Raw genomic sequence first — 23,167 nt, forward strand, 5'->3', positions numbered from 1 at the left:
CAATCCGACCTGAGTAAAAATTCCTTCTGAAGCAGGGCCTTTTTTAACATATAAAGAAATGAAATGCCTCTTAGCTCACATGAATTCCTCCCCCCAAGGAAGTGACTCCCACTTGTCTTTTTCATTCTGCTTCTTTCCTCCCCCCCCGTTGCCCTTCTCAGTAACTCCTCCAATAACTCCTCCTCCAACTTTACTTCCCTCCCCTCCCCTCAGTAATATGTCCCTGTGCGCCAACTCTGATTGTCAGGCAGCCATCTGTTGGCTATTCAACCACTTATGATGGCCCATCTGGAATCGACCAGAGCCTGGGCCTTTTCCACCATGGCTCCGGTTCTGTGGAATGGGCTCACTACAGAGGTGAAGGGAGGGCCCCACCTTGGAAATTTTCAGGGGACACTGCAAGGCCTGCCAGGGTGTCTGAGGGGGTTTGAATAGCAGGCATCTTATAAAGGGGAATGGGGGGAGGGATCTGGGACTTGTTATTTTATCTTTGGTTTTAGCTGGGGATGTTTTAATTATTACTGTAAACTGCCTTGAACTAAGAGGAGACGCAGGATAAATTTAATTAAATAACTCAATCAGTCTCCAGTGAGTTAGTTGTTTGTCCCAGAGTTATGTTCCAATTACAATTGCCAATCCCCTTCTTCAGCAATTCCTGCAGCCTTTTCCCCATATGTCTTCCTTCCACATCACCTTTCCACCACATCACCACCTTTCAACCACATCACCACTTCACCTTTACCTCCCTCGTGGCAGCCTCCACACCTTTCGTTCTCCACCTTCAGCCTTTCCTTTTTTGCTCCTCCCCCTCCACAATATTTCCCTTCTTCCTCCCTTATCTTCTCAGTCTGTTACTCTCTGCCCCCCATACCAACCAAGGGTTAGAATCCTCAGTAATGTTGGTTTGCCTAAAATAGCTGCCAAGATCTCACAACTTTAATAGCATCTCAAAATAGCATTCTTTTCCTAAAGAAGCTGTGACGACCCCTTATCTGGGGAGGTCTGGTTTCCCTTTAAAGTGTTCTTTATGTTTTGTTTTACTGTGTATATCCGACTGCACCAGGAAATTTTTAGGCTTTCCAAACCTTTATACTTTCTTTGGCTATCACTGGGTAGGTAGGTCGAGGTTTTAGGCTTTCGAGGTACTAATATGGTGCCTGAGGAAGTATATCTTTCAGAGCTGTTATGCTTAAATAAAAGTAGATTTATTGAAATAATTCGTAAATAATATGGTAGTACACTGTAGCTAGGAATGGGTAAATACTAAACAATTGCTTTGATATTTCACACACTTTTCTCTCTCACTGTCAGGGCTCTTGGCATGTAACTTTGTAACACTTTTTTCCTTCAGGCTAATTACGTTTACTGTTTCACTATAGCCTGTCACTCAGACTTTTTATTTTTCTCTTTAACTTTACTTTCTTGTTTCCTTATACATTCAACTTTTCTTCATACACAGACCTTAACTCTTGTATTACGCACAATACTGTCTCTCTCTCAGACTTCAGAACTAACTCTACAACTGTCTTTATCAACTGTTAATACTCTGTCACTCTTGACAGACATACATATTCATCCACTCAGAAACACTTCCAACACCCCTCCCCCTTTCTGCCAATCACCAATCACACACACTTGCCTGTTTCAACCACTCTAGACTATCTCTCAGCCATGCAACCAAACTTTTAAAGTGACACACACACATATATAACAAGGAATCATTACAGAAGCGAATACTGCTTTTATGATTTTTTTTTTTTAAAGAATGTATAAGGAAGGTTTAAAAGAAAAACACAAAAGGAACCTGAGCAGCAGAAATGATTGAAAGGACTAATTTTTACTGGAGAAAAAACCGCCAGCGAAAAGGAACTTGCTGTTCACTGGTGAAAAAGGAGACAGACAGACAGACCTGTACTGTGTAAGCTGCACTGGTTTCTGATGGAGCACTGGATCAAGTTCAAGATTTTGGTGTTAACCGTTAAGTCCCTAAACGGTCTGGGACCCACGTATCTTTGGGACTACCTCTCCTGGTGTCAGGACCAAGGACACTCTCCCATTCTCAGGTGCTGAGCTCACAGCCACCTGGGGCCTTGGAATCTCACTGGGTCCTGGTCCTTTGATGAGGCTCTTTTTCATCTGGGTTCCTCTCAAGGATGCAGACAGACACTCAACAGACACTCCCAGCGTGGTGGGTTAAAAAATACCTCTGCATTTATTTGAGTCCTTCAAATAACTAAGAGTGTTTGCTCGGCACAAACCACTCACAGATTATAGCAATGGCACAAAAAAACAACAACGCTATACTTGCACTGGGCAGAGGATGAGCCTGAAGCATTAACTCCTTGTGGCTTCCTTCACTGGGGTGATCTTGCGACCTGGCTTTCTCACCCGAAGGCTTAAGAAAGAGAGTCCACTCCCATGGGCATAGTCCACAGCATTTCCGCTTGCAGTCCTGGAGGCATCAGCCTGTTCGTTTCCTGTGTGACTACTGCCCCCCTGCTTGGTCGCCCCTGGCAGCCAGATAAAGGCATCTTAAGCAGCTGGCCAAGGCCACCAGGTGTTTTTAATCAACGCTCAGCCCAAACAGGCTGCAACCAACCTGTGAAAACTTATAGCTTGGTCGCATTAATGAAAGTCTGAGATCTGTAAGTTCTAATCCTTACACCTGGCATACCCCCCAAAGAGCCTTGTGCTCAATAGATAAGAACTTATTGGTGGTTCCACAGACATCCGGCTGTCCTTGACCAGAGTCAGGGCTTTTTCTGCCCTGGCTCCAACCTGATGGGACTTTCTGCTGAACAACATCCATGCTTAATGCATGTTCCACAGGGTCTGTAAGGCAGAGATGTTCCACCAGGCATTTGGTCGAGGACAGTGACAGTTTCCATCTGCTCTGGCATGCCTGCCCTTTGCTTGTCTGGTACTTTTATCTTCTGCCTCTCCCATGAGGCAGTGTCACAAATGAAATTTAGCACCTTCTAATTAGTTTAACTAATGTATTTATTATTTTAATTAATGCATTTATTCCTTTTAACTATGAAATTATGTATGGTTTTTGTTTTGTTGTACACCGCCCTGAGTCCTTTACCACAGGGGAGGGTGGTGTAGAAACCAAATTTAATAAATGTATAAATGAATCTATTTTTGTTTAAATATGATATATTTAAAGTGACAATATTGGAATAAGAACCCCAAAGTTTTATGCTTGCTGTTATGGAAGGTCTGCAAAAAAAACAAAAAAACCACACCCTCAAAAAACCCTCATCTTCCTCAGAGATCAGCAGGGTAACCTTACTTCTTACTCGAAAGATATTCCAAACTCCTTTGTCAATTATCTTAAAAAGTTCTATAAATCAGATAACCCACAAGAAAATTATATTGATGAATATTTGCTCTTTGCTAATCTTAAAAAGAAAATATCAATGAAACACAGAGATATAATGGAATAACCTATTTTGATGCAAGTTACAGATACCATTAGAAAATTGAAAAATAATAAAGCTCCTGGAAGAGATGGATTCCCATCAGAATTTTATAAAAAATACATCAGTTAGTGGAACTGTTGGCCTATGCGTTATTTCTGATAAATATATGTATGTATGTTTGTGGTTGCTGACACACATGCACACACCTGGACTGTGGTTGTGAATCCCTATGGCTGGGAAGAAAGCTGCCTGCCTTGAAATGCTGTGACCTGCGAAGCTCCTAGCCTGTTGTTTATGCAAATGGAGTTTGACACACAGACGCAGCTCAGCCTGAGAAAGAAGCTCCATCGCCTTTGCTAGCAGTACAAAACAACAGCTTGCCTGGATATAACCACCATTGATGAACTTTTGGTAAATACGTAACCCTGGTATCTGGTTTGCATCAAAAAGGACAGTTTCCTGTTGAATGGTCGTTTTATGGCTTGGGACCAAGCCACATTGCTCTACACATCAAAGGTTGCCTTGGTACCATCTTCACACCTTGACCAGATGCATCCCCTGAGTTAAAGGTTTAGATTTCAACATTGCCCACTCCTCTTAGGTAGGCACGTCATTATTAAATAACCAATAGTATAGAGTCCTGGGACGGACCACAGGTGGGAAGGGCAAGGAGGATGGCATCAATGCCAGCCCCCAAGAGCCCCCCCCTATATAAGGTGAGGTTCAACAGTTTGAACCCCGCTAGCCATCTTTTTCCCTAAGTAACTTATAGTCTTGCTGCTATTGTAATCCTTTCTTTCTTCTCTGACCTTGTGGACTGCAGCCTAGAGGTCCACACGTGTTTGGCTGGTTCCAACCGTGTGCAGTAGAGAACTTATAGTTAGCCTGTTTATTTCACCTATTCTTTGCTGGGAAGATCAAGCCTCTGATCAGATAAGTATTTGCTACTCCCTTCCCCATACCTTTAGCATAAAAGTAACTATTTGCTATTTCTGTAACACTAAGGATCTTGTATGCGTGTGTGTGTGAATCTGTTTTTACGTATGTATGTGAATTAGAGTTAGGAAATAAAAGGAACCAATTGCTTTCATCATATATTAGCCTCGTCTCCATTTGTAACCAGACTTCCTTCGAGGGTTGCGCTTCCTGTATACATTGGGCATTACCACCATAAAATTAATATCTAATAACGCCTCTGCTGTACATAAAGCAGTTAGGCTAACAGAACCAATAGCTAAAATATGTAATCACCTACTGACCAATGGGATACTGCCTCAAACTTGGTCTGAGACAAACATTATGATAATCCCCACAAAAGACAAGGACACTACACATCCAGAGTCATATAGGCCAATCTCTTTAATCAATCAGAATACAAAAATATTCACTGCCATATTAGCTAATATATTGAATCAATTTATTACAGAATATATACATACTGACCAAATGGGCTTCATGGCTCATAGAAATTTAACCGATAATAGAAGAAAACTTTAAGTATTATCAACTACTGTAAAACTAACTACACAGAGGCAATCATTTTGGCTCTTGATGCAGAAAAAGCCTTTGATAGATTAGATATTTAAAGCTGTTATTGAAACACATGGACTTTGGGAACAATTTTTTATGAGCCATCCAAACGCTCTATGCTGTACTGAAGGCACAAATTAAAGCAAATGGATTTAGGACATCCAACTTTCCCAGGGAATGAGGCAGGGATGCCCATTATCTCCAATATTATTTACAATCTCAATTGAACCTTTAGCAGAAACAATATGACAAAATGCTCAACTCAAGGGCATATCAATTGAAGGAAGAGAATATAAAACTAGTCTCTTTTCTGATGACCTAGTTGTTTACATTACTGAACCTACCACATCAATCTATGTTTTAGATAAAACTACAACTAGATTATGGCCCCGGTCACACGGAGCATTAGGCACGCTAGAGAGACGGAAGATAGGTGGATTTTCCGGGCGTGATCTCACCGCCACATCTAGGAAGCATAGAGCTCCCGTGGTGCACCCGAGGCTTCCCGCCGAAGATGCGGGGTAAAAAACTAGTACCTCGGAGGTACTAGTTTCTGGAAACCGCGGGGCAAGGGCGGGCGTCTGATCGTGTTTCCGGTGGTAGTTCCAGCACCCGCCCATGGCCCCTCGCAAAAAGGTTTGTTTTTTCCCAAGTCTCCACAGATCCGCACAAGCACCCAATGGAGCATGCGCACATTTAAGTTTTAAAAACAAAACACAACCCCGTTTGCCGTGCCGCTCCGCTTATTTGCCACGTGTGTGATCGGCACCTCCCCCCTAACCACGGGAGCTTGACGGGACCTCACCCCGAAGCCTGATCGCGCAGTCATGCGTTAGTTTGCTCCGGGGCAAACAGCCACGCCTCCCCCCCGCATTTTCCTGCCTGTGTGGCCGAGGCCACAGTTAGATATCGGGATTCAGTGCTAATCGATCTAAATCAGAAATATATCCCATAAATTTGTCAATAAGATCCTCTAAATTTATAAAAGAGAATATCACATACGAATAGGTGCAAACACCATTGAAATATCTAGGGGTAAAAATGCCCCTAGATATAGGAGAATTATTAATATACAATTATAAAGAGCTAAACCAAATAACAGCCCTTTTATTAAAAGAATGGGATAAGTTAAAACTATCTTTGTTAGAAAGGATAAATATATTTTACTTTTGAGCAGTACCTATTACACTTCCAGAAAGAGATTTGAGTCTGGCAAAAAAAAAAATCAACAATTTTATATGGAGCTACAAAAGAACATGTCATTTTAGCAACATCCCACAAAAATAGGAGGATTTTACATACCACATTTAAAACTCTACGATGAGGCAGTCCAACTGAAAAACCTTGCAATTCTTTTAAGTCCATCAGAATCTAATGTTTGGGTACAAATAGAGCAAACATATGCTGGGTCTAAGATGATAAGTGATACAATTTGGAACAAACAAGGAGAAAGGCCATCCCAAATAAAACTCAATACCTATCTAAACACCACAGTTTTGGGCACCACAATTTAAGAAGGATATAGACAAGCTGGAATGTGTCCAGAGGAGGGCAACGAAGGTGGTGAGGGGTCTGGAGACCAAGTCCTATGAAGAAAGGTTGAAGGAGCTGGGTATGTTTAGCCTGGAGAGGAGACAGCTGAGAGGTGATATGTTGCCCCAGAAGGTCGGACCAGAACCAACAGGTTGAAATTAAATCAGAAGAGTTTTCGGCTAAACGTTAGGAAGAACTTCCTGACTGTTAGAGTGGTTCCTCAGTGGAACAGGCTTCTTCAGGTGGTGGGCTCCCTTTCTTTGGAGGTTTTCAAACGGAGGATAGATGGCCATCTGACAGCAATACTGATTCTGTGAACTTAGGCAGATCATGAGAGGGAGGGCAGGAAGGGTTGCGTCAGTGCTTAGTTCTTGTGGCCCTTTCTTACACACCCAGGGAAATGTCAATTGTCACTTTGGGGTCAGGAAGCGATTTTTATCCAGGCCAGTTTGGCTGGAGATCCTGGAGGGTTTTTTTTTTTTTTCATCTTCTGGGCATGGAACAGAACAGTGGTCACTGGGTGTGTGGAGGGGGAGGTATCTGAATTTCCTGCATTGTGCAGAGAGTTGGTCTAGATGACCTTGGAGGTCCCTTCTAATTCTGTGATCTATGACTCTATACCTTGCAAATATGGGACCAAAAGAAAAAAGAAAAAAAGAATGATATTGGCTCCATGTCATCCTTTCTGGGACAAAGTTGGTTTGATCCAGGAAAAGAAAAAGGCTAATTTGAGTTATGGAGAGTTCTTAATGAGAATAAATAATGTGACCAAAAAGGGCCGCATAGTTGAAAAGACTAAATTAGAGAAAGACTCTGATATTAAAATCGCCTGGTTCCAATACTTACAGCACTTTTTGGAAAACCCAGATATTTAAAAAAGGCTTAAGCAGAGCAAATACTGAATTCAAACAACTATTAAAGGAATAGCCAGCTGCAAAGGCACAATTTCTAGAATACACAAAACCTTAATTTATATAGAGGGCAAGAAGCCTATACACAAAAAAAGAAATGGCAAATGGACAGTGAAATAAACTTCACGGAGCTCCATGGGGAAAATATGGAAGTCAAAAACTCTCTTAACAAAAGCAATTAATATTAAAATACAGTCATTCAAATTATTAGTAAGGTGGTACATGACACCTTTAAGGTTATATTATATCAACTCCAAGAATTATCCCATATGCTGGAAATACTCTGACAAAGTGGGTTCATAGATCCATTGTTGGTGGAAATGCCCCACTATAAAGGGATTTGGGGAAAAAAATTTAAATTCAGATTAAATCTATCATTGGCTATACGGTGCCAATGTGACCTGAAGTGATTCACTTACTTATAGGAAAATCAACACTAAGAAAAGACTTGGTCTTTGTTTTACTTTCAGCTGCCAAAGGCTTGATCATGACCAAATGGAAGAATAAAGAAACACCATCTCCGTCTTTCGGTGTTATACCTCTGAGTATGCCGGTCACAGCTACTGGCGAAACGTCAGGTCCTACAATGCCAAGACCACAGCCAGACAACCCGGAAAATCTACAACAGCTAATGAACTCCGGCCGTCAAAGCCTTCGACAACAAAGATAGTGAACTTTCTATATATTTGTAAAAGTTCTAATTGTACTGTATTTTACCTATTTAAAACATTCTACGTGTGTCACCTGTTAACTTGTCATCTGTTGTTCCACACTGCACTATTACTATGTTAAGTTTCAATACTGTAACAATTAAAAATGATTGCTTTCCTAAAAATAGTTTTATGAATTCCCAATTGTGTTTTATGCTTTAAAAATGGTGGGGTCAATTTGACCCCATTTTACATTTCTGTGGGTTGTTTTCAATGAGGGGTATTTTTGAATATGATTCCAAATTTTACTCTTCTTTTTCCTGAATTGCTGAAGGAAGTAAATCTTGAGGCCTGATTTTTTCCATAGTAGCTAATGCCATGATCGAGAGAACTTCAGGTTTTCATTACTTTTGCTGTAATTTGGGGACACTTTGACCCCAATGCCAAAGTAGTGTGGTCATTTTTTTAACCTTGGAAGGGTTAAAAAGGAGCCAAAAAACCAAAGTGAAAACTAAAGGCGCAAAAATGCATGCAGAAATTAGGGGATTAACTGAATCAATATGGGGCCCGAAGTAATGAAACAAACCCATGAGGAAAAGAGCTTAGTAGCTGACCAGCACGTTTTGGGCAGACCTCAGTTACTGAGAGTGGCTCCAACATGAAGGTTTTTCATACTTAAGCAACTGTGCAAGTTCATCAGCAAGGCAAGAAAGCTAGCACTAGACTCTGTTCCTCATTAATATGACAGAATACTCTAAAGGTAAAAATCAGCAGTGGAAGGGGAAACATTCAGTTTATCACATAAAGTGTGGCATATATGACTGCAAGGCAGTTGTGGATACACCATATAGTGTGCATGGTGAACTGCTGGCACTCAATGAGGTTGTACCCCTGAAGCAAAGTCTGCTGACTTGGAGAAACTAAGAGAGGTGCCATATGTAAACAATATTTCATCTATCTGCTAGAGGCATCTGTTTCTGTGGTGACATCTCCTCAGCTGTCAGAGAGAATGATGGTCCTGAGGAAGGAAAATGTCAGGCTGCGGGTGGATTCCTCAGAAAGCAGAAATTCCTCTGGTGGAGAACCAATATCCTTTTGTGCTCAATATATCCCTCTAGAGATAGAGGAGACAGTTATTGTCAGGGGGAGATCATCTTTAGGAACATAAGGAGCTCAGTGATAACGCATTTTATCTGCATAGTTGTTTGGAAAAACGTTTTACGAGGTGGCTGAAGTAAGTATTAGAATATACCTACATTGTTAGAGATGTGCCGGGAGCACATTTGCAGATTTGTCTGAACTAAAATGATAGCCTTATTTTTATTTGTTCAGCATTTGAATTCAATTTACTTCTATGTACTGTATTTTTTTATGCAAATCATTTTTTAAGTGAACTTGAAAATCTTTTTTTTTTTAAGCGAACTTGATGAGTAGGACAAGAAAGCTTTGCCTTCCTTTCTTGTTATCAAGCCTGTATAGGAGAACCAAAACTCTAGAACTTTCTCCCCAGGGAGATTCATCTATCCCCTTCTGTTGCTGTCTTCCACCAGCAGGACTTTGTTTCGTTTGTCATTCCCTCAGTGATCCTGCCTTCCTGAACAATGTTTTAGTTGCAGTTTTTATGTCTTGGTATGTATTTTAACTGTTTTTTTTTAAATGTGTATTGGGAGGGGAGTTGCATTTTAATGGTTTTAAAATGTGATTTTATCATGGACCACATTAGCGGTCTTTGTGAGGGCAGAAATGTGGGATGATGATGATGATGTTGGTCTTTCCACCAGCTCTGAGACCAGCTTCTCCGTCAGTCACATGGTGTTCAGAAAACAGACTGAAAAGCTTGCAGAGAAGTGACACATTCAGTCTCCACTACATCTTGATCTCTTTACATTTACTGGAAAGCAAGGAGCTGCGGTGGCTCAAGTGGTTAAGACGCTGAACTGCAGGCTGTGGAAGGTCAGTAGTTCAGCAGTTCAAGATCCGGGTGCCACATGACAGAGTCAGCTCCCGTCTCTAGTTCCAGCTCCTGCCAACCTAGCAGTTCGAAAGCAAGAAATTGCAAGTAGATAAATAGGTACCACTTCGGTGGGAAGGTAACAGCGTTCCGTGCGCCTCGGTGTTTAGTCATGCCGGCCACATGACCACGGAAATGTCTTCGGACAGCGCTGGCTCTTCGGCTTTGAAACGGAGATGAGCACCGCAACCCTAGAGTCGGACTCGACTGGCTTTCGAGCAAGGGAAACCTTTACCTTTACCTAAGGACAGCCTCAGAGAGGCTTACCTGTTAAGCAAAATGGCTGTGCCATGAATCAAGGTACATGTTGAGCTAAAGTGTTAATTAATAACAATGGCTAGGATTATTGTTCTAGTAAATTCACTCATCCCCCTCTCATCACTGTCATGACTACAAAGTGAAATGTGCTTTCTTTCTTTCTTTTTTTTACAATGGGCATACTGTTTTAATCATATTGGCATTATTAAAATTGCTTGTTAGCTGCCTTAGAAAATGTGGGAGGGAGGGATAGGAAGAGTTTGGCCTGGAGCATACTTTACACTGTCTTGGGGAGTCACTTTGTTGTGTAAGTTGTGTAAAATAACAACTTAGGAACAAACCCTTTAGCTGGTCAGAATACTAAAGGGGGGGGGGCGACACACCAGCCACACAATAATCACAGGAGACAGATTCATTTAAAATATCTATTGAAATTACAAATAAAACTCTTCAATATGGTTCAAAGTACAAAACAACATTCAAAGGCATTCAATAGCTCTTTTATACATCACAGTGTTAGTGGCACAAAAATGTAGTTACATTTCAAATACAGAAACAGAATTTTTTTTGTACACTAGTCAAATACATCATTTATACATAAGCATGATTCGTCCATGCTGCTCTATACAAGGTTAAAAATATATCCATAGTAAAATGAACAAGGAAGGTTCAGTTACACAGCAGATAACCTGTACCTAACGTTCCTGTAACTCTGTTAAAGAGATACATATACAACTAAGCAAGAAGCACCCCATGTCTTTGAATAGAAACAGTAGGCTTTCACTCTGTTCAAGGGCATTGGAAAGTAAGCATGAAAGGAGGCCTTTGATATCTTTAATGCCAGCAGCAGCAGCAGCAACGAACACCTCCAATTTTTGTCATTTTCAGTATATTCTTTAAAGGGAAACTCACCACATCTTGGCTTTCTAAAACTAGCTTGTAGAGTGCTTTTTAACTATTATTTGATACATGATACATTACGGAGAAGGCCTCCCGTTGATAACTTTGTAAGTCTAAGAAAACTTTTGAAACAGCACAGATGTTCCCCATTTCACTGTCTTCCATGGGTTGGTTTGCCACTGCACTCTGTTCTACATGCTTTCCTAATTAATTTTAAAATTTCTAACATTCTGGAATCAGTGCATTGTGATTTGCCACAGTGTCGGTTCAGTGTTTTCTCTGACAGGTTACCAAGGCACAGTTCCTTTCTGCATACTGACTAAAAGGCTACATGGAAAGGGTCTCGATATGATCTCAGCTTAGCGTTAAGATCCCTTTTAGGACTTAAATTGAAAAAAAAAAATCAATGCCCATGTACACCTGGAACCCAGTAAGGTGCAGGGTGGGTGGAGAGAGACAGGAATGAAAACTGTGATGAACCGCACACGCGTAGCAAATTGAACAATCTGGAAATCAAAACACAAAAGAATGGTGGACCATTAAACTGATGGTACTATATCTGACTTTGTTTACAAGTCACAACCTCCAGCTCTTGGTCAAAATTCATATACTCCCTTAAAAACAATCTACTTATTTATCCTTATGTCCAAATATCTCTTTAAAAAGTACATTTTTTTAAAAAAAAAACCCTTTTCTGTTTATGTCCACATGCAAGATTTGTGATGCGCTGAAGCGTGGTAGACAGATATTTGTGCCAACTACCACAGGCACCACCGTATTAATACCACTGTATTTAAAAAGAACTGTTCCAAACTGTTCCTGGGATCTCTGTTATCCGAAATTGCCTTTCAAACAAGGAGAGTTTTTCATGGGGCAAGGGCTTAAGTTGAAAGTAACTACCCTAAGGCTGAATGATTAGTCAAAAACACCTCCCCCAAATACAATTTGTTTACATGTGGGCAAACTAAGGTTCGATACACTGACTTGCTATGTGATGATGCTCAAAACTCAGTTCGACAGCCAAACGTTTTCCTTTTCTTTTCAGTGAGGGAAGAAATGAGTAGTCCAGGGTCAGCTGGGAAAGAAACCTAACAGCCCTTACGATGAGATGTCGGTTGCGACAGATATAAAAATTATATAACCCTCCATTAAAAGAGGATTTAAGGCAATGTAACCAAAGCAAGAAACAGTACAGAAATAAAATACAAAGGGTATCAGGAGCTGAAATTCAGTTTTCATCTGATAACAAATCAAACTGCAACAAAAATGTGAACGTATGCAGTGCTCTCAGAGGCTTCAGAATGCCGTTTAAATTAGATCGTGTTAATTACCCCTTTCATTTCAGTGTAATACTGCCATTCTCAGAACATGTAATGATTAAATTAGCTGCTAACAAATGCCCATTACTGGTTGAAAGACAAGGCCCCAAACTTAAAACTCAAGAGTTACATATGATATGTAGAAAAGTGATTTTAAAATGTGGCACATCACTAAGAACCCCTTTCCCCCCTAATTAAAGCATACCAAAGTTCTGATGGAGTTCTCTATGGTATGGCACTAATTCATCTTCCAAATAAAGGACCCAGAATTGCAATCTGACAGGAGAAAAGGATTCCACGAATGCCATTTGCTTATGGGTAGTAGACGGTTCAGTTTGCTGTAAATGTGATGCTGTCAGATTGACAGAATGCCCTAGAAGGTTTTTCTGCACATGCAAATCAGAATGGACAAACTGGTGCATCTGGAGAGAATGAAGTGAATCCTACGTTCTCACGCCTCTCTGCTGCTGGCTGATGTTTGTCTACTCAATTCCTCTTTTTTTAAAAAAAAGGATAAGGAAGAAGACTTGTCAAAAGAGACTTTGCTAGTACTGCTGATCATAGGAAAAGCAGAGAAGGGGACAAAGTGTTTATATCAAGATGCAGCAGCCCGTCTAACTGTGAGCAGACACGCTGTGCTTTATTTTGCTGGTGCATCCAGATAATCACTTGCTTGGAAAACTGTTTGTGTTTTAGTTTAAAAAAACACAACTGCGATTGTAGTCAGTGGACCAAGTCTCTGAGAAAATAAGAATCATGTGTGTATTAGAAACATGGAACAGTCCAATCAAAACATCTACATACATATAGCCCTGAAGTTTCGTCTTGTTCACTGCAGTGGGACACACTACTAAAGATTTTCTATTTCCACCACGCTTTCTGCCAGTTGTTCATAGTTTTACCCCAGTAGACAGCAGATATGATTTTAAATCAACAGTATGTTGATTTCCATATCTGACACCCCTCTGGAGAAGTGCAGCAAAACAATCAAAATTTAAAATGGGAAATGGATATTTCTTCAAGAAAAAAAAACTTAATTGTCACAGTATCATACAGCATGAGATATAACTGGTTTGAAAGTGGACTAAATATTTATAATGTTTAAACAGATTTTACATGTTATCACTGCAGGCATTTTATTAGATGAAGCAAAAAAAAGTTTAGAAGTTTTCATACTCAGTTAATAGGATGCAGCTGCTGACAGTAATATCAATAAATTTAGAACTCTGGAACACGATCCTTCCCTCTGCAAGTACAGTTCAGCGTTGCCGGGCTAGACGGCCACGAGGGTCAAGAAAGCTCCCTTCCCCCCCCCCAGATGGTGTTTGGTGTGCTCCAGACATTAAGGAGGCCCATTAATGACCCCCCCACCTCCAAGATCAGGATGTCAAGACAGTCCTGCTGGGGGGTTCAAGTAACTTGAGAACTGGGACACTGGGGAAGAGCATGAATAGCTGAGAGATGTCCCATTTTGTGCAGTGGTTAGTGTGTGTGTGTGTGTGCACGTGCACATGTTAAAGGCCAGCTGGGTAGAGGAAGGAAGTTAAGCCCTATGATTGGTCCTCCCTGTGCACAGAGTTGTGCCCGAGTGGGGAAGGATTGTGACCTTAATTTACTTACATCAGTACCTGTCATCAAGACAGATATATGTCATGCCTTGAATCTTCACAATATTTAGGAGAACATCTCTTTTGGTTTCAACAGAATGCTCTCTTGTATGTACAGAAAAAGACACCCTGAACCAGGAGGTTAGGCAGCCCTACTGATGTAGAAGGTAGCTAACGGCAAAGGAAAAAAAAAATCCAGGAAAAGAAATCAGAAAAAGAGTAATTAATTCCAACATTAAAAAACCAAACACCTATGATATATATATATATATATTTAAAGTATATCTGCACAAAACAACTCACACAATCCCCCAACGTGTTAGCAGGAGCAATCCAATTTCTTGCCTTTGACAAGCCAAAGGCAATGGATCGTCTTTAAGTACCTTACTGGGGTGCCATTATTGTTGTGTTTGGATATTTTCTGATATTTTCTAATTGTAAAAAAAGAGATGCTTAAAGTCATACTAAAATGGACTGATATTAAAATGGCAAGTGGTACTGAAAACACATAGGTTTAGCAGTAAGACACCTCAGTTTGACGCAACTGATATGTGGAAAGTTTCCCTTTAATATAAGGACAACTCAGTTCCACGTCTGCAAAAGGAGCCTCAGGGCCAACAAGAAATGTCCTGTGTTACCTATGCATACATTTCTGATGTCCAGCTTGTTTTATGGCAGCCCCTAAACACACTGGAACACCTGGAACGCCAGACACCTTCTTGGTACTGAGAGAAAGCAGCTACGGTGGCTGCTGCATCACGGCACTTCAGCTCTTGCTTGGAGTCAGAATTGGGTCCAAAACGCTAAACTCAATGTTAAGTGCAAGAAGGGGTGGGAGACGTACTGCAAAGAACCAGTTCCATCTTCACACCATCTAAGTTGGTAGAGGGTCATCGTCACCTTTATTACATTTGCACTTGCAGCAGAGAACAAATGGCGTGGCGAGTAAAAGAAAAGGAGAGGCCACTAACAACAACAGACCAAAGCCTGCAAAGATGCCCACGACCTGAAATGCAAATACAATAGAAAAGGATGTGAGATCACCAATGTTCTCAAACTGCTTTAAGGGAGACTGGAGAAAAGTTAACTGTTTCAATGCACTACACACACACACACACACACAAAGCTGCCTTACAGGAATTCAGATAAGTGGTCTGTCAAGGTCATTCTTGTCCACTTTGATTGGACGCAACTCTATAGGTTCTCAAGCAGAGGACTTTCTCATCATCACCTATCTGATTCTTTTCAGTGAAGATACCAAGGACTGAAACTAGGACTTACTGCATTCCCTCTCCAGAAATAAGAATAGGGCAATTACATGGACAGATCCCTCCTCTGAAGAATTTGCAATCTAAACTTTGCCAAAGGGGGAGAGAGCAGAGACAGAAAGAAAGAGAAGACAACAGAGGCAGTAGGAATAGTAGGCATGTGTGCTAGTGCAGGGACATGCATACTTGAACAAGTGATGAAGACAAGGCTGAGCCAAAGACTGAGCCACCCAAACTGGGTTTTGGGGAGAGACTATTAAATGTCACTTCTGGTTACCTTAATGGAACATTAAAGTCTTCAAGTTACGAGACTGCCAAGAACCACTTATATGGAAGGTACTGTGAAGTGTGATTGATTAATATGCAAACTCCCATAGAAGTAAGAGAATTTTACACCTTAGGGGCAGCACTACAGATAGAGACAGCATTCTGAGAGGCTATCCTTATATTTTGGTATAATGTGCCCAGATATGATTAATAATTTTTAAAGGCTGGGGGAGGGGACTAAATTATTTCACCATCACATCTATGACATGTACAATTTTGCTGCTAGAACAGTGATCAGTTTTGGCATTTTGCTTCAGATTTTATGACTTAACCTTTTCTTTACTGTGTCTTATCAGCAGGTGGCGCTGTTGAACAAAATTAATTTTGAAGGATACATTACGCCATTATGTAATAGTAGACAAAATATTGCAGGATTTTTAAAAATCCACAATTTCTTAATATCATCATTGAACAGAAATAAAAAAAAATTGAGACAGTATTCCCCATGTGCTTCACCACTTGATCTGCAAAATACAGCTGCTTATGTCTGCTTTCTCTTTGAACTGTACTTTTTTTTTGCACTAGGAACAAAGTTCTCCACTGCAACATCATGCTGTTTATAGAATTACAGTACAGTTTCTCTTTAGCGTTAATTTGTTTAATACTCTCCAGTGTCAGAACTCTGAAAGCATAGTAAATTTACATAGTTAGACATCTGCATTACAGGCCACCTCAATCTAGCCAAGTTTTTTCAGGATTAGTCTGTAAATCCTGTTACTGCTCTCTCTTTTCTCTGCCCATCGAAGATCCAGCAACACGCTGGCATAGCTGCAGGAGACTACTGTGACTGAGGCCTCTGTTTTTCACAAATTCCCAAGAGCACTGCCAATCAAATAGCCACCTCTATTTTCCCTGAAAGGCACACATAAATGACTTTGCATATCTCCTCACATAGAATCCATGTTCCTATCACACACACACACACACCTTAGACTTTCATCAGATTTACTCAGAAGGAAGCAGTTAAAATTATTCTCTGATTAAAACGTGGGGGGGGGGGGAACCCTTCCTATTTTCTCTCTGTCTGTTCTTCTTGGGCCCATGCTTTTCTCAATTAACTTTTGTGCAACAAATGAAAGGTATCCAAGAGATCTAGCACCTACCTGTGTTCTATGCCAAATCACTGATGCCCTGGAATGACCCAGCTTATTTCGACAAGGTCCTTTGTCGTAGTGTATAAGGAGAAAATCATCCTAAAAACCAAGAGAGAAGATAGAAAACCTTTCTGGTGAAACTGGTGATTGGGAACTTATCCTTTTCAAAACAAACCATCAAAAATGTCACATGACAGATACTGAAAGCACTGAAGACAAGGGGTTCAGAAGGGTCTTGATATTAGGGTTGTACTGTTAGGATTGCAACATGCCTGCCAGGGTTGCAACAAAAGACTGACGCAGGATTTTCCTTTGGTTTTTCAGCAGAATACTAAAAGCAGATAGGAGACTATTAGAAAACGGTGACTGTCATTGAGGGATGTGGATGCCACTAAGTGCCAAAAGTAGAGAGAAACGACTTTTGGCACTACGATGCATCCTCCTCCCACGCTGGAGTGACAAGGCCTGGCACGGCTTTGCAAGGTGAAATGACGTCACTCTGAGTTGGCTGCTGATTCACAAGGAGGCAGGCTGCAGCTCGGGGATGTGGCTCACAGAAATACATGCTTTGGCCGCAGCCACTGAACTCAGCATTATTCAGTGCTTCTCCTTGTCAAAAGATTTGCTTGGAAATCAGTCGCTTGCACTGAAAAACCCATGAGAATGAACATCAGCATACACGTTAATCTCAGTACACACTAGAGGCGGGGTGGGGGGTGGGTAGCTGACATGAATACTGGACCAGAATGTGCAAAGCTGCATGGGCGCATTATTTATTTAAAACATTTCTGTGCTGCCTTCCTCCCAAATAAGGTCCCCCAAGGTGGCAAACATCAGAACATTTCAACATTAAGACATTTAAAAGACATTAACAGCATTTCATGTGGAAGTATATATAAAGCGTTTAAACCATTCTATAAAAACATATAAACACATATAACACAAAACCAGGGAAGAGGACCAACAACAGTTAATAGGGGTATGCCTAACTGAACGCAAAAGTCTTCACTCGCTGGCAGAAGGCAACAATACGGGGGACTTGGGGAGGGAGTTCCAAAGTTCTGGGGCCATGACCAAGAAGGCCCTTTCTTATGCTGCCACCTGTCTAGGCTCAGATGGCAGGGGTGCCCTGAAGTGGGGCCTCCAAAGATGACTGGAGTGAATGGGGAGCTTCATACGGGAGAATCTTTCATTCTCCAGGGGTCGAGAACGGGGCAGCCAAAACTAAGGCGAGAGGCATTCTGTCCCAGTGTGACCAGGAAACCACACCATCGCCTTTGGAATAACCTATGACATTTTTTATCTATTTATTTTTTTTGTGATAATGTTTCCTTCCTTTGCCGATCATGTGATGTTACTGTAGTGAGCAATTAGTTTAAGTGTAATCGCTCATGTCTGCATCATAGCATTTTTGTTTAGCATGGACGGCTTCAAAAGGGAATTAGATAAGCATATGGAGCAGAGGTCCATCAGTGGCTATTAGCCACAAGGTATAGATAGGGACTCTGGGGCAAGTGATGCTCTGTCTTCTTGGTGCTTGGGGGGGGGGGTCAACAGCGGGAGGGCTTCTAATGTCCTGGCCCCACTGCTGGACCTCCTGATGGCACTGGTATTTCTGGCCACTGTGTGATACAGAGTGTTGGACTGGATGGGCCTTTGGCCTGATCCAACATTGGCATCTCTTATGTTCTTATGTTCTTATGCTAAGGCAATCTGATTTCTGGCATTTGTTAACTTTGGGGCATTTGTTAAGTTCTTTATACTTTTTAACCATCCAATCAACATGCAATTTAGAATGCGTTCACTTGGCAAGGGCATTTATTGTCCATTACTGGGATAACGTGCAATAATCTCTTCCCTCTCAAACACAGCTGCGCAAAGCATACTCACATCAAGCGATTCCAAACAGTACCAGCAAAAGGCATGTTTACAGTTTTTACACATCATCTGAGCACAACCTTCATCCCGTTCAATATAAACCTTGCATTTGGGGCAGCGTTTGATTGGAGCATCATCTTCTTCCATTTTAAAAACAGAGCTGGAAGAGACAGTTTGGCAGTACTTGATTTATATATACACTGCTTTCCCGGTGTTTAAAGAGGTTATGTAAAGTATGATCAAAACACATAAAACTGGATCAAAAACAAATACCATGCTGAGAGCAATCTTGGGTTTTGGCAGAGACACTGGCTTGCCGCCCTGAAGGATGACCTATATTGTTTGCTTGGCTCTGTTTGATTATTGTGAGCTGCCTTGAGCAGATCACGAGAGGCAGCAAATACGTTTTCCAAATAAATAACATCAGACATATTGGGGGAGACACAGGAAAAACGTTACCAGTTTGGTGTAGTGGTTAAGTGTGTGGACTCTAATCTGGGAGAACTGGGTTTGATTCCCCACTCCTCCACTTGCACCTGGCTGGATGACCTTCTGATAAGAGCTGTTCTTGAAAAAGAGCAGTTTCTGTCAAGAGCTCTCTCGGCCCCACCTACCTCACAGGGTGTCTGTTGTGGGGAGGGGAAGGGAAAGGAGTTTGTAATCCACTCTGAGACGCCTTTGGGTAGTGAAGGGCGGGGTATAAATCCAATCTCTTCTTCTTCTCCTCCTCCTAGATCTTTTGGCTGGTTTCAAGAGCATTGACCATGGTGTCCTTTGGGACCCACAAGCTGAGATGTGAACGTGGGAGGGAGGGTACCATGCTCTGGTGGGCCCACTCCTAGTTGGCCAACTGGTTCCAGAAGGCAGTCCTAAGGGGGTCCTGTTTTAAGCCCATGACGTTTATACTGTGGGTTTCCACAGGAATCAGTCTTGCCCCCATAGTATTAAGCCCCCTGATATTAAACCACAGACACGAGATCACCTGGAGAAAAGCATAATCACTATGCTGATGTCACCCAGCTCTACTACTGGATCAACTGGGATCCAGTCAGACAGTGGATATGACCTGGAGCCCATAGCTGGCTAGATGAGGGCTAACAGACTGAAGTTCAGATCATCGTCCAAAGCCATGTTGCCTTCCACCTTTTTACAGAAGCCTTTTTACGCAGTGACCAGATGCACTCCATGGAGCCCCAACTTTGGAACACCCTCTCTGGATGTCCACCTAGCACTGCAGTCCTATTTCTGGTATGAGGCAAAGGCTTCTTTTCCAAAGCTTCCCGGTGAGTTTTCCCTTTCTCTTTCTCCCTGTATGTCTCTGCTACTGAGGTGCATGTTACGCCTACCCTACTACCCCAATGCAAAGTTGAAGCATTCCTCCAGCATAGAAAGCCTTTTTCCAACTTAGGGTTCTTCAGCTGGAAGAAGAGCCACCTAAGTTGGAGGGAGGCTCCTTGGATCATGGTTAGATTGACCCTATCATAATGTTTTTTTCATAATTTGATGTTTTTCACTGGAATTTTAATTTGTTTTGATATGTCACCAGGCCTGGCTACCAGTTTGTTTTTTGGTTGACAGGAAGGATTAAAATGGTTAAATACAATTATAGAACAATTATAACAAATTTAAAATGTCCAAGCAGACTCAATTCACTCGCCAAATGCTTTGTGAAATAAAAAATGCCTTGCAGCCTATCCTGGAGAAAGAAAAAAACAAAACAAAACAGTCCTCCTCATCTTTTCAGGACAACGGCATCATAAAATAGGAGTTGCCACAGAAAAAGCCCACATCTTCAACTGCAACTGCACATCTTCAACTGCAACTGCACATCTTCCAACTGCAACTGCAACTTTGGACTGAGGTGGACACTGACAGTACATAGCATTCTGTCCTAAGGTAGCCACTGAGTACCAACGGGGAGAGATGTACCTTCGAACAGGTAGCTGTGAAGGACTCTGAAGGTGAATTAAGCTCAGAAGGACATATGCAGACAGCGAGGCTGGCATAAAACAGTCTGGATGTGCACCTGCCTATCTGACACGATGCAAATACAGCGTTTGCATTCTGAACTAGCTGAACTGTGTTCATGGGGAGCACTATGAGCAGCACTTTGCTGTAGTCAAGCCTGAAGCTGTGTGGCTGCAGGGAGAGTGAGCTGACTCTTAAAAAAATAACAACTAATTTGGCTCCAAGACTGTCACTGGCCCCCTGTGCAGAGGACCAGTACAATACAAGGTGAAAAACAGGTCAGTCGTACAGGCTGGTTTGGGCTCCTTCTGACGTCATTTTTTAGTTGCATGGAATCTGCTGCTTCACAACTCTTTCTTACAGTGCTTGATAAAGTCAGAAGGCTGTAGTCATATGGGAGGTGGAAATGCTGAGGCTCCTTCCCATGCTTTAGCTAACCTCTTGTGAAACTGAATGACACCATTATGGAGCAAAGACACGGCATACGCTATTCTTGAGGCACTGCAAACCAGGTATTACAATGTAAAAGTATCACAAAAGGTAACAGCATGGCAAGGCAACACCTTATTCCAGGCCCTGATAGGTTTTCCTTGGCATTATGAGCCACCTTAAAAATTTAGAAACCAGATCTGTTTTTCAGCCTTCAGGCTTTTAATATTTTAATTACCATACTTTTTAATTCTTGTGAAACCTAATCCTAAACTGTGCTATTTCTTGTCGTTTTTTAACGCTATAACAAGCGCTGTAGTGTATAAATATGGGGTAAACCTGGTTGTCAACGTAACAGAAAGCCAGCCTTCTCCATCATCTAAATAAGGTTTGTACTTCTGAGAATCACCAAGAGGCACTTAAAATAAATGACTGTTGAAAATACTTGGCATCCCAATGAAATTTCTAGGCACCAAGATGTTCTGGCTCCTAGAATATATCAAGCCCTGGCTTATTCCTTCCCCAAACGTGGGAAAATGCTAGCTTATGTTGGGGCTTCAGAATCAAGCCAATCTTATCTGCAGTGGTGGGAGGAAGGGAGGAAATGGCTATAAATAAAACTTTGCTAATGACACACCCAAGCAAATGCTGGAGGGAAGGCTGCTATTCAGCATGCTAGGAACTGGGCCTACATTACTTAGTAATTCCTGTACCTTGTCTCCCCTGGGAGGAAGCTGATTGGCATATTCTCTTGACAACCTTGCCCTGGATGCCAATTGGATTTGCATGCTGAACAGAATTCTATGTCACAAGATTGGCATTGTACCAGCTGGGGATTCTGAGGTCCTGATTCCTGAAGTTGGCAAACTGCTTGGCAGGATGATGATGGGCACCAAGTCCGACAGGGGTCCAGGAGCACCTCTGTATGGAAATGAAAATTGTTTTTGAATCATAACATGCATACAGGATTGCTTGGTACCTCACTAGATACCTCAGTATAGCCAAGGCCATAGTCTAAGCAGCTTTGGCCATTGCAGAATGTGTGTGGAAGTGCAAGTACACCTCTGAAAGATGTGGAAATTCTAGTTGGTTTTATATGGAAAAGCAAAGGAGCAGGGAATATGTATCACATTGGGTTTCTGGCCAGGTTTCTTTCCACCCTCCCACACAGGCGTCATAAAAACAGGTTGCTTACCTGTAACTGATGATCTTTGAGTGGTCATCTGAGCAGTCACACACTTGGGTTAGCGCCTGCGCACGAACTCGACTGCGGAGAATATCTAACATTTTTTACATGCTTTTCTCTTGCACTCTGGGGAGCAGGCACTGATTGTGCATACCTGGAGCAGAGGAGAAAGTGCCCTCCCACTCAGTTCCTTCAGACTGCCACCGGTAAGTCCCATCAACTTCAGGTAAGTGACCGAGAGATGCCAGTAGTGGGGAAGGATGGGTGGGTGTGACTGCACAGATGACCACTCGAAGATCATCTGTTACAGGTAAGCAACCTGTTTATCTTCTTCTTGGTCTCTGGGCAGTCCCACAGTTGGGTGATTAGCGAGCTTAAGCCAAACAGGATGGAGGGTGCTGGCAGCCAGGTTAAGACAGTTAGCCCCAAGGTCCCTTTACCTGTTTCAGATCTACCTGAAGACCAGAAGCAAAATGAAGGTTAATGGATGATGGCCTTCAACAGTCTGGCCAAACAAGGCATCCCAACGAGCTCTGACATTCAGAGCGTAGTGCAACACAAAGGTCGATGGAGAGGACCATGCAGCTGCATTGCAGATGTCATCTGGGGCACACCTCCCAGGAAAGCGGCACAGGCTGACACAGCTCTCATGGAATGGAAAGTTTTCTCACTTACTATGACTCTTCCTTTCTCAGTGGTCCAGGAATGGGGCAGTCCTTTGCTTCTGGCAGTCTAGCTTCAAGGGCAGGCTCGCTATCTTTGCTATTCCTGAAGGGGAGGGGCTTATCTCCCAGAACTCCAGTCTGTTGACAAGCCTCGATTCTCTGTCTTTTAGGAACAACAACAACTCAAACAGAGACACTCTGTTAGGAA

At 42.0% G+C, this 23,167-nt stretch overlaps 1 protein-coding gene across 3 annotated transcripts in view; it reads right to left on the minus strand.

Moving 5' to 3' along the window:
• Nucleotides 1–14,434: 14,434 nt before the first annotated feature.
• RNF144A (ring finger protein 144A) overlaps nucleotides 14,435–23,167 on the minus strand; it is a 93,981-nt gene continuing 85,248 nt past the window's right edge. For all 3 annotated transcript variants that reach the window (XM_015429043.1, XM_015429056.1, XM_015429048.1), the window contains exons 5-8: nucleotides 21,822–22,029; nucleotides 18,724–18,871; nucleotides 16,843–16,932; nucleotides 14,435–15,150 (exon numbers count right to left, since the gene is read on the minus strand). In XM_015429043.1, coding sequence (XP_015284529.1) covers nucleotides 15,019–15,150; nucleotides 16,843–16,932; nucleotides 18,724–18,871; nucleotides 21,822–22,029 — 578 coding nt within the window. In that variant the 3' untranslated portion in view covers nucleotides 14,435–15,018. The remainder of the gene's footprint in view (nucleotides 15,151–16,842; nucleotides 16,933–18,723; nucleotides 18,872–21,821; nucleotides 22,030–23,167) is intronic.

The sequence above is a fragment of the Gekko japonicus genome, unplaced genomic scaffold (assembly GCF_001447785.1).
Source record: "Gekko japonicus isolate JY-2015 unplaced genomic scaffold, Gekko_japonicus_V1.1 scaffold732, whole genome shotgun sequence".
NCBI classification, from domain to species: Eukaryota; Metazoa; Chordata; class Lepidosauria; order Squamata; family Gekkonidae; genus Gekko; species Gekko japonicus.